Source organism: Stenella coeruleoalba (genome assembly GCF_951394435.1).
Source record: "Stenella coeruleoalba genome assembly, chromosome: 4".
NCBI lineage: Eukaryota > Metazoa > Chordata > Mammalia > Artiodactyla > Delphinidae > Stenella > Stenella coeruleoalba.
The window spans coordinates 25,552,380-25,569,069 of NC_137149.1; the positions used below are offsets into that span (position 1 = coordinate 25,552,380).

A 16,690-nucleotide genomic window follows, 5' to 3' on the forward strand; every position below is an offset into this window, starting at 1 on the left:
TAATATCTGTCTTGCCAGGTTGCTTTGAGGATTAGAAATAATCTGTCAAGCAAGTGCCTGGAATATAGAAGGTGATCAATAAAACTTAGATATTATGTTAGCTGTTATTCAGACCATATAAGGAAAGTCAGAGTAGGAAAAGTCTAAACAAAAATTTTCAGAATATAAAATAGGAAATGCAAACATCCTGTTATTAAAGTTGTGATTAAACAGTTACAAGGGAAAACATGCTAAGAAGAGACATAAATGAAGAAATATGGGCGCCCGGATAGCCCTAAAACAGCATAAAATAGAAGGAATGCAGTTTTAAAAAAAGTCTGCCTAGGGACTTCCCTGGTGGTGCAGTGGTTAAGAATCCACCTGCCAGTGCAGGGGACATGGGTTCAAACTCTGGTCTGGGAAGATCCCACATGCCACAGAGCAACTAAGCCCATGCGCCACAACTACTGAGCCTGAGCTCTAGAGCCCGCGAGCCACAACTACTGAGCCCACGCACCAAAACTACTGAAGCCCACATGCCTGTAGCCTGTGCTCTGCAACAAGAGAAGACACCACAATGAGAAGCCCGCACACCACAACGAAGAGTAGCCCCCGCGCACCACAACTAGAGAAAGCCCTTGCGCAGCAACAAAGGCCCAGTGCAGCCAAAAATAAATAAATTAATTAATTTTTTTTAAAAGTCTGCCTAGATTGATGTATACAAATGCCATCAATTATAAGATACCTACTGGAAAAACTGAAGTAATGTAAATTGAATAGTTAAAAATAAAAACATTTGGAACAGCAAGTATTATAACATCTTAGCATCCAGGTAATTTTATTTGATAGTTTACTCCTATCAGTATAACTTCCTGGGAAAGTACAACTAAAATAACTAGTGTCTTTGTCTACCAAAATAAGTGTTTATCCATGTTCAGTGTGTTAAGGTCAAAGGAAACTCATTCCAAATCTTATCAATCTGCCTATTTCTGTGAACTTTTTTTTTTTTTTTTTTTTGCTGCGTTGGGTCTTTGTTGCTGCACGTGGGCTTTCTCTAGTTGTGGCGAGTGGGAGCTACTCTTCGTTGTGGAGCACGGGATCTAGGCACACAGCTTCAGTAGTTGCAGCACGTGGGCTCAGTAGTTGCAGCACATGGGCCCTAGAGCACGCAGGCTTCAGTAGTTGTGGCGCAGGGCTCAGTAGCTGTGGCGCACGGGCTTAGTTGCTCCACAGCATGTGGGATCTTCCCGGACCAGGGATCGAACCCCTGTCCCCTGCATTGGCAGGTGGATTCTTAACCACTGCGCCACCAGGGAAGTCCCGTGAGAGTTTTACTTTGCCAGTTTTGCATGCAGAAATTTGAATGGCAAAAACATGTGTATTGCAATAAAGAATAAAATTGGTCTAGTTGAACCTACAGAACGAAGAGAGGTCGCACAAAAGGCTTTGACTTTCAACAGTGGCACTGAATAATTGATCAGTTTGCTCATCCACTTTGCTGAGCATAAAGAAACCATTTGAGCAAATGAACTGAACACCTACTCTGAGATTTTTTCTTTGTTGAGTTATATATGGGGAATAGGTAATGGAAACTGCTTTCCTATTGCTTAACATCTAAAATACAGTTGAAAAGCAAAATTCTTTGCAAATGAAGCAGTTAAATGATAATATGAGGAAAAAAATTTTTAAGTTCTAAAGTGATGGTGTGAGTAAATGGCAAGACCTAGCTTCTGGGACCACCATGAAGAACATCACTGGCAACTGTGAATGATTTTTTTGTGGATGTTTGAGAAGTAAAATATCTACACAGTTCATGTTATGTTAATTTTTAAACATATATCAAAATCTGCCTATGCTTGTTACTAAATGTTTATGGTGCCTGTCCCAAGGCAGTTAATTGATCCTTCAGTCCATAATTATCAAGCACGTCTTATGTATTAGATTGTAGCAATCAAGAAGACAGAGGTCGGGCTTCCCTGGTGGCACAGTGGTTAAGAATCCGCCTGCCAATGCAGGGGACATGGGTTTGAGCCCTGATCCAGGAGGATCCCACATGCCATGGAGCAACTGAGCCCGTGCACCGCAACTACTGAGCCTGTTCTCTAGGGTCCGCGAGCCACAACTACTGAGCCCACGTGCCACAACTACTGAAGCCTGCGTGTCTAGAGCCCATGCTCCACAACAAGAGAAGCCACAACAATGAGAAGCCCAATCGCCGCAACTAGAGAAAGCCCATGAGCAGCAATGAAGACCCAAAGCAGCCAAAAATAAATAAATAAATAAATAAAATTATTAAAAAAAAAAAGACAAGAGGTCTTCTCTTCAGAGCACTTACATTCGAGTTGAATATAATTATTATAGATACAACTATACTATCAGTTTTCATATTATATACTATTACTAGAAACACATCCTTGAATAAAATAATTTCAGGTACTGAAATGCAGTGAAGAAAATATGGCAGGAAGCTGTTATAGAGAGACAGGAACAAAAGGAAGTGCTTTGGCTCTGCTCATCAGGGAAGACATCTCATGTGGGGTGATATTTGAATTGAGCCCTGAAGGATGACAAGTGCTAAAACAATGAATTGGAGAGTTGCAGTAGCCATATAGCAAGAATATCCAGAAATAAACTGAATTAGGATTATATAGGAGTCTTTGGGTCATCTGGTAAGACAGCCCACAGCTTCTGGTTTGCCTGAAGAAACTCCAAGCCATTTCCTTATCGGGTATCCCAGAAGTCTAGCCATCTGGCTGTGAGGAGGGGCACCTTAGGTGCTGGTGCTTCTGACAAGCACCAGGAAGTCAGCTCTCGGCATGGCTATCTGCAAGAAACCAGTCCATCAGCAAGAGTAATCTCTTTCTGCTGCTCCAACTGCCTAACTAATCTAGGCAAAGGAAAGGAAAAAGTTAATGTGGGATTACAGAATAAGCATTTTCTTTCATAGAGCACGATTTAATCATTTAAAATATATTAACTCATTTAATATATATATATTTTTTGTTTGTTTTCTTTTTTTTTTTTGGCAGTACGCGGGCCTCTCACTGTTGTGGCCTCTCCCGTTGCGGGGCACAGGCTCCGGACGCGCAGGCTCAGCGGCCATGGCCCAGCCGCTCCGCGGCATGTGGGATCTTCCCGGACCGGGGCACGAACCCGCGTCCCCTGCATCGGCAGGCAGACTCTCAACCACTGCGCCACCAGGGAAGCCCCTCATTTAATATATTTATGCAATATATTTATATTTATGCATATGTATACCTATATGCAAGGTAGATAATATCATTTTTTATTATAGGAATCTGAGGTCCAGAGAGTTTAGGACAATTCCTTAAGACACAGACAGTCTCTCTCCTGAGCTCACACTCTTAACAACTGGGCTATGCTGCCCCTCCAAAATAAATAGGAAAGGTTTATGGTGGATATTAGCTTCAGCAAGAAGAACTGGCAAGATTTTGACTCTGTATTGTGGGGGAAAAAATAAGAGCATTGCACAGAAAGATAAATAATTCAAAGATTCAGGTGCAGGTATATCTATAGTAGGGAACACAGTAGAACTGAAGCTTTAGGTTGGTGTTGGCAGCTGTTAATTCACAGCAGTGCTACTCAAAGTGTGGTCCACGAACAGGCTTGAATTATTTGTTGCTGATTCGCCATGAGACAAGAAGTTTGTGCCAACATATAAACAATCTATACCACTAGGCAGCTGGTTGCATCATCCGGAATCTTCTTTTTCTCCTGTAGCAGGATGTTCTTGTTGAAGCATGCAGTGCAGTAATTGACATTCTGACACAAGTTTTTTTTTTACCTTCTCGCAAAGTGTTTTGAAACACATTGAGCGAGAATATAGGCAATGTTGCTATAATGATGACACTCCAAAACTACAGTGGCTAAATAAAGTAGAAATCTATTTCTCCCTCATACAACTGTCTAAAAATGGGCAAGCAGTCTACGAGAGTTAGACAGCTCCGTTCCACATGATTATCCAGGGCCCCAGGTTGGCAGGTATTCAACATATGTATGGCTTCCACCTCTGAGTCCAAGGCACATGCTGCAAGTGTAGCCATTTTAGAGCTGGCAGTAAGTAGGAAAGGAAAAATCTAGGGAGAGCAAGTTTATCCTTAAGAAGATACTTTACGTCCTTTTGGCTCCCTTTCCTTAAACTGAAATGATTCATAGGAAGAAAGCTAAATTCAAGAGACACTGTGAAATACAGTCTGTAGCTGAGAACCCAGAGACTGAACAAGAGGATGCTCTGTTACTGAAGGAAGAAAAGGAGACAAGATAGTTTAGGCTTCTGTGCTCTAGTGAAAATTACGTTTAGAGAGTTAAGCTGAAGCTAGACCACAAGAGGATTGGCGATTGAACACTGAATGAAAGATTGCAGAAAACAGAGACACCAGTAAAAATAAAATAAAATTTCATCTTTATGTAAAATAAGAAATGTTGAGTTTATTGGCTTGTAATTAACTCCTTTTATCACAGTTTCTATAGATGAATTCATCAAGAAATCCAAGATATATAGCCTAACCTTTTGCAAGGCGAATTCTCACGCAATGCATACATAACTGGTCGCTCTATATTGCACTCTGTTCTTCTTCCAATGGAAGATGGTAATGGAAAGTGCACTGGGATCAATTCTGAGATAGGGCTCTGGTTCAATGATTTACTGAGGAAGCGCTTTCAGGAAAAGCTTATAAGGGAAAATGTAGAACAGGAAAAAGCAGAGCGTGGATGTGGTCTTAGGAAAAGTCTGGATCCTTGACTGGATCTGCAGGGAGAGAGCCAATTACACAAGTTGTCTCACCTTGAAGCAAGCTGGTCAGGCTTTTACACCCCTGTATCAGTCAGTCACTGGACACGGGCCACCTCTGGAGTGTCGGGAGGGGATGCACGACTTCCTGTCGGGTAGCTCCTATTGGCCAAGGGCAATACTCAATCTCCCCAGCTGGGGGCGGAAGTGGGGTGGGAATGGGGATAAGGTGTTGCATTGGCCAGAGATAAGGTTTTTCCTTCAGTGGAGGAAAGAGCACTCAGTCCGCCACACACCCCTGTCCATACCTTGTACCACATAGCTATACTTGCTTCTCACATTGCACTGATTCACCCAGGAACAATTTTTCCACAATCGTGAGCATTATTCCTGGGGAAACCTATAAGAGGAAGGTCATTAGGAGAAACTGCAACCTTGTTGCTGCAGTTGGCTCCAAAGCTGAAACCAGTGCACAGTTTCTCCCACCTCTATCCCCTATTCTGGATTTCCCCCACCTGTGGTTAGCACTTCTGCTGGTCTAGATGGCTGGCCCTGTGGGTCAGGTACAGTCTCAGGACCAACTGCAGTAGCAACAGTTCTAGTTTGTCTCACTAATTCTTTTCTTGTAAATTTCCCTAGGAATTATGACAGAGGAAGCCTGTGCCTGGATAAAGATAACTTAATTTGTGAAGCAAGGAGTGCACTGTGGTAGACTCTGATCTGGTGCCCAGCCCAACCCTAATCAGGCTGTGGTGGCTCTGCTTTCTCAATTATTAAAATTGGGCACGGAAGTATCAACAAGTAACCTAGTGAATTATTTGAGTGCCAAAGATATTTCTCCCTGTATAATAGCTGTTCTACATCTCATGATGATCAGAGTCAATTGTCCCTATCAGGATGGTAACTCATTTCCATGCCTGATGGTCTACTGGCACAAGAAAGCCAAAGTGAATGGGTACAAGCTGCAACTTTTAGTGTGGTGATCCACACTAAAGCATCTCTCCTCTGGGAACCAGAACTCCTAGACCAGTAGACCTTAAAGTTGTGGAGATGGAAAGCACAAATTCTCTAATGAAGCCATTAGAAATGATGGTGGATGGGTCCACTCCTACATCGACTCCTTAATTCCTAGACACAGCTACACTACCCTTTGGAGACACAGCACCAACCAACAGCTTTTGATTTAAGAAGTACAGTGTGGGCTTCCCTGGTGGCGCAGTGGTTGAGAGTCTGCCTGCCAATGCAGGGGACGCGGGTTCGTGCCCCAGTCTGGGAAGATCCCACATGCCGCGGAGCGGCTAGGCCCGTGAGCCATGGCCGCTGAGCCTGCGCATCCGGAGCCTGTGCTCCGCAACGGGAGAGGCCATAGCAGTGAGAGGCCCGCGTACCGCAAAAAAAAAAAAAAAAAAAAAAGAAGAAGTACAGTGTATCTCCAAGCTGGTACTTCAACTGTATCTTTCATGCGGTCTTTCACCACTCTATCAGGCCAGCAGCTCTGGATAGTGCGGCGTGATAGGACCACTGACTCCCATGGGCAGAAGCCTACTATCACACTTCACTTTGTCAAGAGTGGTCCCTTTACCTGAAGCAATATTATGTGAGACACCGTGTCAATGAGTCAGACACTCCATGAGGCCTTGCATAGTGATGATGGCTAAGGCTATGTAAGCAGAGAAGGTAAATTCATACTCTGAATATGTGTCAGGTGAGATCAGGATGAGTCACTGCCCTTTGAAGGATGGAAGTGTCCAACGTAATCAGTTTTCTACTAAGTGGTAGGAGAGTGCTATTTCTGGGACTTAGAACTGGCCTCTGTTACTGACACGTCAGGTAATCAGCAGCAGCTGTAACTAAAGCAGACTTGGGGGGAGGAAGCCCAGGAATGGCTTCCATCTTGCTACCACAGCTTCTCCATTCATAAGCCCATTGCTTCAGCACTGGGTTGGTTGAGAACAGAGGTTACATGACATGTGGGAGTGCTGGGAGCTGGCTAAATCATCTGACTGCTTGGTTGTTCAGCACTTCTACATTGGATACTCTCTGGTGTACATCAGTGGGCAACACAAAGATTATCACACGTTTTGGTCGCTATCACAGGTCCATCCACCTGCCTCTTCCCTAGAACTTAGTAGCCCTAATATTCCTGTCTTGCTCCTTTAAGTTCCTTGGCTAACCCATTCATCACTGCTTATTAGTCCACTATACCCTTACCTTGGGCTACTAGTCTATTTGCAAAAATGTGGATGGCCAGAGACACTGTCCAGAACTTTGCCAATTGGACACTTTCCCTTAACCATTTGTTTTTAGGAACCTCCCTGAATGGGCCTGTAGGGCAGCTGCAGTCCACTTTAGGTTTCTACCAACATATGGGTCAACCTACCTACAAACCAAGCTAGGGTTTTCCCCTCTTCATCAGCAGATTATAGAGGACCTTCCATGAAACTATAAGAATGAGCGGATATAGAGGCATGAGTGGAACAGTGATAGGTGACATGGGGTCTGGGCACTTGTTTATAAAGTTAACTTATAGCTTTTGTATCTTCTTGAAATCAGTTCTGGATGCACCACCCCATCTTACAATGAATTGCTACTGGGTACACTTGAACTTATGACTTGGTTGGTCTGTCAATACTCAGCTTATGATGGCCAATTAATGGCCACATGATCACTTTGAAAATCCATGACAAGCATTATCTCTTCCAGGGCCCAGCAACACCTTGCTGCAGAACCTTAGGGGAGTACACTGTGATTCTCTTGTGGGACTTGACCACAACTCTCTTTGGTGTCATTTTATACCATAGATGCCATGGTACCATGGGTCTGGCAGGATGTATGGCCCAAGTGGGAGGGCTGCTTGGACCTCAGTCTTACCTCTTATAGGGTTCTTTCTTTTTCTGGGTTCCACTCAAAATTAGCAGGTTTCTGCATCATCTGGTCGGTGACTCAGAGCAATAATTCCTAGGGCAAAAAAAAAAAATGCTGCGTCCAAAACCCAAAGAAGCCCATCCAGCACTGTGCTTCTATCTTAGTAGTAGGAGTTGCAAAGTACAATAACACAGCCTGTACCTTGGAGGGCATGTCCCAGCATGCTCCAGACCACTGGGCTTTGAAAACCCAGCAAAGGTAACAGGCCCCTGACATGATATTAGAGAAGATATGGCTAAAAAACTGATTAAAGTATATAAATGTGAACCATAAATGATTATTCATCTCATGCTATTTTTAACATTTGAATAATAAATGTAAAATTATAATTGTTTTAATGGTCAACATATTTTTAGAAAGAATTTTATTTGTAAAAATGATTTTTGAATATAATTATTAATTTCATTACCAATATAATAAAACCAATTTGTCAGTCAATAGATATTTCAAAAATTGTATCACTTTCATTTAAGGGCTCTTTTAATTCTCAGAAGTGTCATGAATTGGATGATGAATCTGGTCACTTGAATGGAATGGAGAGCATCACAGAAGAATGTTGAGATGGGGATAAAATTGGACAGATGGCTATGTTAGGTCTGGCATTTCCTCACCATATCTATACAACAGTGACACATATTCAATTTAAAATATTGGTCTAGAGTTCAGGAGGGAAGTAGGGGCTAGAAATAATGATCTCATGGTATCTGCTTGTGGGGGAGGGCCAAACTAAGAGATTATCTGGATCAGCAGAGAATAGCACATAGTGTGAAAAGGAAAGGAAAAGCTGGCCAAGTTTGGACTTGAAGGATGGCTTTCAAGCCACTAGGGAAAAAAAAAAATAGGAACGATTAGGGCAGAGCACAGAAAACTGAGAAACTACATTCAAACCAGGTAGAGACAAGTTAAGGCTCAGGTGCACTGAAGTAAAACATGAATTCAGAGACAGAGTGGAATCTCAGCAGTTAGAACGTAGCCAAGGCTCAGAAGGATGACGGCAGGAGCGACTTGATGCTGAGCTCTAACCATGAAGGAAAGGAAGGTGCCAATTTAGAAACCAAAGAACCAGAACAAGAACAAGGTCTAACTCCTAGTTCTAGGGTATCAGGCAAGAAGTTGATCCTGTCTTTTGAGCAATTTTTATGGAACAGAGCTAGGCATTCATTACACAGTAAGATTCATTATTCTTCCTTCTTGCAGAATCCATGTGATGATAAAAGACACAAAGACATCTGGTCCAGAGAGAAAACTTGTGACCACTTACCAAAATTCCTTGTAATTGGGCCACAAAAAACAGGTAAGAACAGCCAACGGTGCTGTTTACATTCTTTTTTTTTTTTTTTTTTGTCATGAAACACATGGTCATATGGTATTTGATTATTTGGCTTTGTGAAATATTTAGACACCCATGCAAGTTCATTATTTGAATTGTTCTTCATCCCTGTGGATCATCTTTATGCCATGATCCTCAAAGAGACCCTACAGTTGCTCATTTAATTAGACTTATGGGCTAAAGTTTTATCTATCAATTTAAAAACTGTTCAACAGACATCACATTTTTGTTTGTTTGTTTGTTTGTTTGTTTTTGCGGTACGTGGGCCTCTCACTGTTGTGGCCTCTCCCATTGCGGAGCACAGGCTCCGGACGCGCAGGCTCAGCAGCAATGGCTCACGGGCCCAGCCGCTCCGCAGCATGTGGGATCTTCCCGGACCGGGGCACGAACCCGTGTCCCCTGCATCGGCAGGCGGACTCTCAACCACTGAGCCACCAGGGAAGCCCCAGACATCACATTTTTGACAACTTGCAGCTTATATATCACAGTTGTGATATCTGATTTTTAATTTCTACTTTTTGTGGCTTTGCCTAATTAACTCCTGAATTAAGTTATAAAAAAGGGCTTTGGCTTGATTCAAATTATTTTACACTGCATAGCAACCTTGAACTGATTTATTGTTCAGAACCACTGTCATTATTACCTTCAAATATTCTACCTGTGTAGTTCGTTTGTTTTCCAAATAATCATTATGTATGAATATGGTTTAGACTTATTTTCTGATACACCTATGGCTCATCAGGCATTTTTTTTCCCTTGATATTTTCTCATGTGCTGAAGGACAAGTGCATGAGAATGCAGTAAAAGAGCTGAAGGGTGGCTTTCATTGGTATTTCACCCATGAGATGACACTTTCAATTAGAACATTTTATACTTTCTTCAGCATGTGAGAGCTTTATATACTTTGCTCATGTCCTGATTAATTAAACTTTTTATTGAGTTGCTGTATTTTGAATTCACAACTTTGGCTAGAAGCACTTTCGTCAGTGAGTACACAAACCATAACACAAAACGAACAGTCACAATAAATAAGACTGGCCTAGATGAAGATATTTATAATACAAGCATGTAGACTATTTTAAAGGTTGTGGGCAAATTTTCCAGACTATTAGATATTTGTTGTTGAAATCTTTTCTTCCTCCATGAATATAACTTGTATTACAATAATAAGTTACATGTGCGGGGGGGGGGAAAAAAGCACATATTTTCAGATATACCACTTTTGTTGTTGTTATTGTTTAAAATGTGCATTAATTTTCTACCAACTCCCTCACAGCAGTTCTAACACTGGAATGACTACTAAAGAAACAAAACATTCCTATGTTGTAAAATCATGCTAAAAATTTAAGTCATATCCTCTATCATTTGTCATTGAATATTACTACTTCTTAGATCTGCTAGAACACTACAGGTTAGTAAGAAAAGATCTAGTTTTCTTCTTTGCTGTTTGTATTTACAGACAATAACTTATACTTTAAGATTTTAATATTTGACCTACCAGTATGGAAATGATAAAGTTTTTAGCTGGTTTTGGTCTTCCCAAGACAAACAAACAAGTTAAAGGAAGTGGATGATAATATTTTATATGCTATGAAAATGCTATCTTAGTGTGAAAATGATTGTGATAATTCTTAAAATCCATTCAGTCATAGAAGTCTGAAGTCTTCATTTGTTCTCCTATTGCTTCTGTTGGCAAAACTCCCTGTCAGAGGCTGTAAATTCCCTGGAGAATGGGCACAGATAAATGCTAAGAACCTGGCCTTTAATGTAAAGTTGTCTTTAAATAACTTAAACCTTACACATGCATCCCTTGCAATAAACACGAGATATAAAAGTGGTCCTCAAACCCCTATTTGCTCAGTTGTTCTGAGGTGAGAATGGAAAGATGAAATATCCCACCTCATTGCTGAATCCTGGAAAAAATTTCTATCAGCTAAAAGTGGGGCAGTGAATGGGGATTGACACGGAGTGGGGTAGGCCTGGGTTTAAGGCACTCAAAGTTGACACCGTAGTCCTACTAGAATCCTGTGGACACATGGGCATTCTTCATGATTCTAGGTCATGTGATTTTGATATCACTAGGGTAGGAGAGGATTTCCAAAAGGGTTAAGTTTAGCACAATAGTTCTGAAAGCATAATTCATTGGCCTTAAATCTTCTAGAAGATCAGATTTCCCATTGTCAATATTGATTTCTCACAATTTGACTGACTTACCCTGGTACATTTACTCTGGTAAAACTAAAAAGAAGTTGATTATACGCAAAATAGAACAAAGTTTCTCTTAGAGCATTACAACGTGTGAGAAACTTCCTCTACAAAATATTTATATCAAAGACAGTGGATAAAAATGAATGTCAAGGATAGATGAAAGCACAGGCAATAATAAAGTAAATATACATTTTGAGCCCATGGACCCAGATTTTATGTCTGATCATATGAACATCAAGCCATGTGTCTACTGTCCCTGGCTGAAATTGCTTTCTCCTTCCTTCCTCTCAGAGGCCTCCCGACATCCCTCCTGCTTCTGGCAGCGTGAAGGTGTATGGCTCAGAGCATAAAGGCTTTGACTTTCTGTAGCCCAGGGGAGCTCTGGGTGCAATTCTGTGACATCAGGGTGGCTAAACATTTGTACATGTTACCAAATGAGGTTATAGAGTATTCATTTTAAAATATTCAGCAATAATTCAAAAATATCCCTATATCTTTGCCCTGGATCCATCCAATCTCGACATCTCAGGGATGTTAACCTATTAATATTTTCAGCTCTTGTGTGTCTCAAAAATCTCCCTGTCTCTCTCTGTCTCTCTGTCTTTCTCTGTCTCTCTCTCTCACACAAACACAAGCTTCTTTCTCATCATCAATTAAATATTTTTATGTAGGCCCATTCTAAAAAGTATTTAGAAAGAAACCTTCTGGATTCCCTGTTCCCTTCCAGCTGCTCTTCTATACTACTCCACCTCTAATTGATTTCCTCTCCCTGGAAGATTTTTGTTCCTCCTCTCACATTTTCTCCTTGTTGAACTCCTTTTATTTTCAGGAGAAAATCAGATCAGTTCTTCAGGACTGCTATCGCCCCCCATAACTTTCATGTCTAAATTTTTCAGTGTGTTTGAGATAGTTCTTCTGTAGTTTGGGCCTCTAATTTAGTTCTTAACCAGTTCTGACTCCTTTAATATTTTTTGTTACTTTTATATAATTTGATTCCATATTTGTTCATTTTAAACATGTTTTTCAATTAGTAATTAAATCTCCTTAAAGGCATTTATTAATTTTTGTCCTCACATTTCACTAGGAGCCACCCATTCTGGATTTCTTAGGTCCCCCAAGATCTGTTGTTACTTTCCTTTATATACACAATTCTCTGATGATCTTCTCTGCTTCCAGATCCCCAGCTACTATCATTTTTGTTGTGCCAGCCCTCTTGTGTAGTTCATTCCAAGCTCTCCTAGGGCTGGGAAATCCAACAAAATCTCCTGGGTGCAACACGTTACAAAAGAAAGAACCTTTTCCATCAGGGAAGTTTTGATTTATGAGAGCCTGTCCCTTCATGACCCTTCCTGCTGTGGTCCTCAGTATCTGGCCTGACTCAGGTTTAGAGGTGACATTTGTGCCTTCTGTGATACGTACACTCAGTGGGTTCTATTAGCCAGTCTGTTTAGCCTAGTGTCTCAGCTATCAGACCTGATTGTCCCATCTTGTCAGGGTAGAACATTCAACTGGCCGCCTTCCAGAATCCTGCACTCCTCTTTCAGCCTTACTGGAAATATGTTTTTAAGGTACAACCTTAAAAAATGCTTCCTCCTGGAAGTCTTCACTGACTTCCCAAGTATAAATCACCCATTTTCTCAGGTAATAGAAACACACTCTGCTCTTATCATGGAACCTCCCTCACTACGCTGCAATTACCTGTTTACTTGACTCAAGTCCACAGATACACTTTAAGTCTATCGAGGCCAGCAAATGTATTTTTCTTATCAAGATTTATCGTCAATCATTACTACAGCAACTTGTACAGAGTTGCACAGGTCAACATCTTTTGAATAGTTTGATTTAATTTAATTGATCTGAATATAATATTAATTGAGGTTCAGGTATTGTGCTTGATGTCTTTGATACTTTTGCCACTCATCCGACTCCAGGAGGGAAATTGAACCACCTGATTTCTGAAGTTCTCCCCTAGCTGTATTATCTACCAGTCTGCTTGACTTTGACTATGTCCTCATATTAAATGAAGTGTTTAGGTCAATAGAATCATGAAGACTAATATAAGAGCACAAATCATTGCCACATGAAATGCACTGAACTGATTTTAAGGAAATCATTTTGATACTGGAATGATTTGGTCTTTTGCATATTACCTTTTGAGCAAAAATTTTGTTACAATATATGTCTCTTCTTTTATTGCTGTATAACCTGTTGCCTCCTGTTTTGTAATAGGAACAACAGCACTTTATTTATTTCTTCTTATGCACCCTTCCATCATCAGCAATCTCCCCAGCCCCAAAACATTTGAAGAAGTCCAATTCTTTAATGGCAACAACTACCACAAGGGAATTGACTGGTAAGAAAAATAACAAAAAGTAAAGTCCATTATTAACACATGCTCGTTCACAGCTGAGCAATTATAGATGTATGCATGGCATCTACATAATTACAGAATAAATGTATGTTCAATTCTACCATAGTGAATTAGAGATTAATTTATAATGATATATTTAATCAGTGTTGCCTATAATTTGATTTGGACAGTGCAATAATGATAATATTTTTCTGGTAAATTATTATGATTGAATAAAGAGGATTATGGAATATTTTTCATCAGCACTATTCATAAGGATATTTAAAATTCTCCTTAAGCATATTATTATTTTACTGTGCCTAGAATTTTTTTTAACTAAATACATAATTTGTCTTCACAGTGACTCTTGAGAAAACAAATAAATCAGTAGGTTGTTTTATTTTATAGTCCATGACATGTATCTTCATTAATCACATAGACTGTAAATGTTGTATCATAATATAAGCTGATATTTGTCATGCCAATAACAGAGCATTTCCAAAATCATATTACTGCTAGTCACACATGTGTATAAGAGGAAAATTACTTTGTATTTGATAAGTTATGATAATTTCAAAATCACAATATTTTTCCTAAACTGAAATAGAATAAACCTGGTATTGTAACTGATGTTCACTCTGGGGAATATTTCCAGCTCTATCCCAATTTTCTAAGGAAAATATGGCCCTGATTTCCAAATCCCCCCCTGAGGAAAGTTCCCCTCAATGCATACCTCTGTAGCATGTAACCTTATGTCAACATTACACGTGAATATGTCCTCATAAAAGGCTCATTCTTTTAAGATGCAGCTGGGGGGGGGGGGGGCAGGGGCGATGCCAGTGCGCAGATTTGACTTCCCATCTTGAGTAGAGCCGTGTCCACTCTGCACCTAGGAGATCACTATGCTACCTTACTTTAAAAAGACTAAATAAATTTTGAAATTGCATGCAAGTTACTGAAAGCAGAGCAGCAATTTTATCTGTGAGCTCAAATGGAACACAAATTGTTAAGCAGGAATATAGATGACACTTTTCACCACTTCACATTTGGGAAATATAATAACAAATGCCAAAGAGGAAAATAAGTGTCTTCTATGAATTCTTCATTGCTCTTATTATTTATTTCTAGAACATTTGAGGGTTAGAGAAGTGATGAGCTGTAAAGAGGGTTACACACATAATTAACGCCTTGCACTGAATTAACTTCTAAACATATTGATTCCATAATCTACACACAGAGGAATGTTCCCACAGCATATGGTAGAGTGAACCTGCCGAGGCACCACAGAATCAACTGGCAGGAAATATCTCCTTAATTACTCTGGATAGACTATAATGTGTTTACATTGCTACACATACTACAAATCACGCAGAAGTTAAAAAGGAGGAAAGCAACTATGCCCTAATCAGTTTAGTATTTTATAGCTGTTCTGAGATTTTCCTCTTTTGTGCACTTTAATCTCAATTTAAGAATTTTGCATTCAAGTTTGCAAATATAAATTTGCTATTTTTTTTTGAGAGAACACATTTTATTCTCAGGAATTTTAAACATATCATAAAAGTTTAATATATACAAATCAAGATAAGAATAATTCCTTAATTACATCTAGTATGGATGACACAGGGAAGAATATATTTTGAGAGACCAACTGTGAAAGGAAACTGTTATATAAATTTTCCACAAAGGTGTAAATAGTTTAGCAGTCTATCCTGTGAGGTACTTGAAAAATTCTGGGTTTTTTTTCAAGTTAAATAATTTATTTTATATAGTTTCCCTATTAAAAAAATTATACAATTTTTAAAGGTTGCTTTCCTTTTATGCTTATTACGAAATATTGACTATATTCCCTGTGTTGTACAATACATCCTTGAGCCTATCTTACACACAATAGTTTGTACCTCCCACTTTCCCACCCCTATATTGCCTCTCTCCCCCTGCCACTGGTAACCACTAGTTTCTTCTCCATATCTGTAAGTCTGCTTCTTTTTTGTTATATTCATTACTTTGTTTTATTTTTTAGATTCCACATGTAAGTGTATCATACAGTATTTGTCATTTTCTGACTTATTTCACTTAGCATAATGCCCTCCAGGTCCATCTATGTTGCTGCAAATGGCAAACCTTTGTTCTTTTTTACAGCTGAATAGTATTACATTGCATATTCATACCACATCTTCTTTATCCATTCATCTGTTGATGGACATATAGGTTGCTTCCATATCTCGGCAATTGTAAATAACATGCTATGGACATTGGGGTGCATGTAACTTTTTTTTTTTTTTTTTGCGGTACGCGGGCCTCTCACTGTTGTGGCCTCTCCCGTTGCGGGGCACAGGCTCCGGACGTGCAGGCTCAGCGGCCATGGCTCACGGGCCCAGCCACTCCGTGGCATGTGGGATCTTCCTGGAACAGGGCACGAACCCATGTCCCCTGCATCAGCAGGCAGACTTTCAACCACCGTGCCACCAGGGAAGCCCCTCATTGTAATTTTGATTTGCATTTCTCTAACGATTAGTGATGTTGAGCATCCTTTCATGTGTTTGTTGGCAATATGTATATCTTCTTTGGAGAAATGTCTGTTTAGGTCGTCTGCCCATTTATGGACTGGGTTGTTTTTTTTTTTTTGATACTGAGCTGCATGACTTGCTTGTATATTTTGGAGATTAATCCTTTGTCAGTTGCTTTGTTTGCAAATGTTTTCTCCCATTCTGAGGGTTGTCTTTTCATCTTGTTTATGATTTCCTTTGCTCTGAAAAAGCTTTTAAGTTTCACTAGGTCCCATTTGTTTATTTTTGTTTTTATTTCTGTTCCTCTAGGAGGTGGGTCAAAAAGGATCTTGCTGTGATTTATGTCATAGAGTGTTCTGCCTATGTTTTCCTCTAAGAGTTTTATAGTTTCTGGCCTTACATTTAGGTCTTCAATCCATTTTGAGTTTATTTTTGTGTATGGTGTTAGGGAGTGTCCTAATTTCATTCTTTTACACGTAGCTGTCCGGTTTTCCCAGCACCACGTATTGAAGAGGCTGTCTTTTCTCTGTTGTATATTCTTGCCTCCTTTATTAGAAATAAGGTGACCATATGTGCGTGGGTTTATCTCAGGGCTTCCTATCCTGTTCCATTGATCTATATTTTGGTTTTTGTGCCAGTAC

At 40.0% G+C, this 16,690-nt stretch overlaps 1 protein-coding gene across 4 annotated transcripts in view; it reads left to right on the forward strand.

Annotated features, from left to right (window-relative positions):
• NDST4 (N-deacetylase and N-sulfotransferase 4) overlaps nt 1-16,690 on the forward strand; it is a 246,565-nt gene that overhangs the window by 199,311 nt on the left and 30,564 nt on the right. For all 4 annotated transcript variants that reach the window (XM_079919073.1, XM_079919075.1, XM_079919074.1 and 1 more), the window contains 2 exons: nt 8,852-8,948; nt 13,422-13,545. In XM_079919073.1, coding sequence (XP_079775199.1) covers nt 8,852-8,948; nt 13,422-13,545 — 221 coding nt within the window. The remainder of the gene's footprint in view (nt 1-8,851; nt 8,949-13,421; nt 13,546-16,690) is intronic.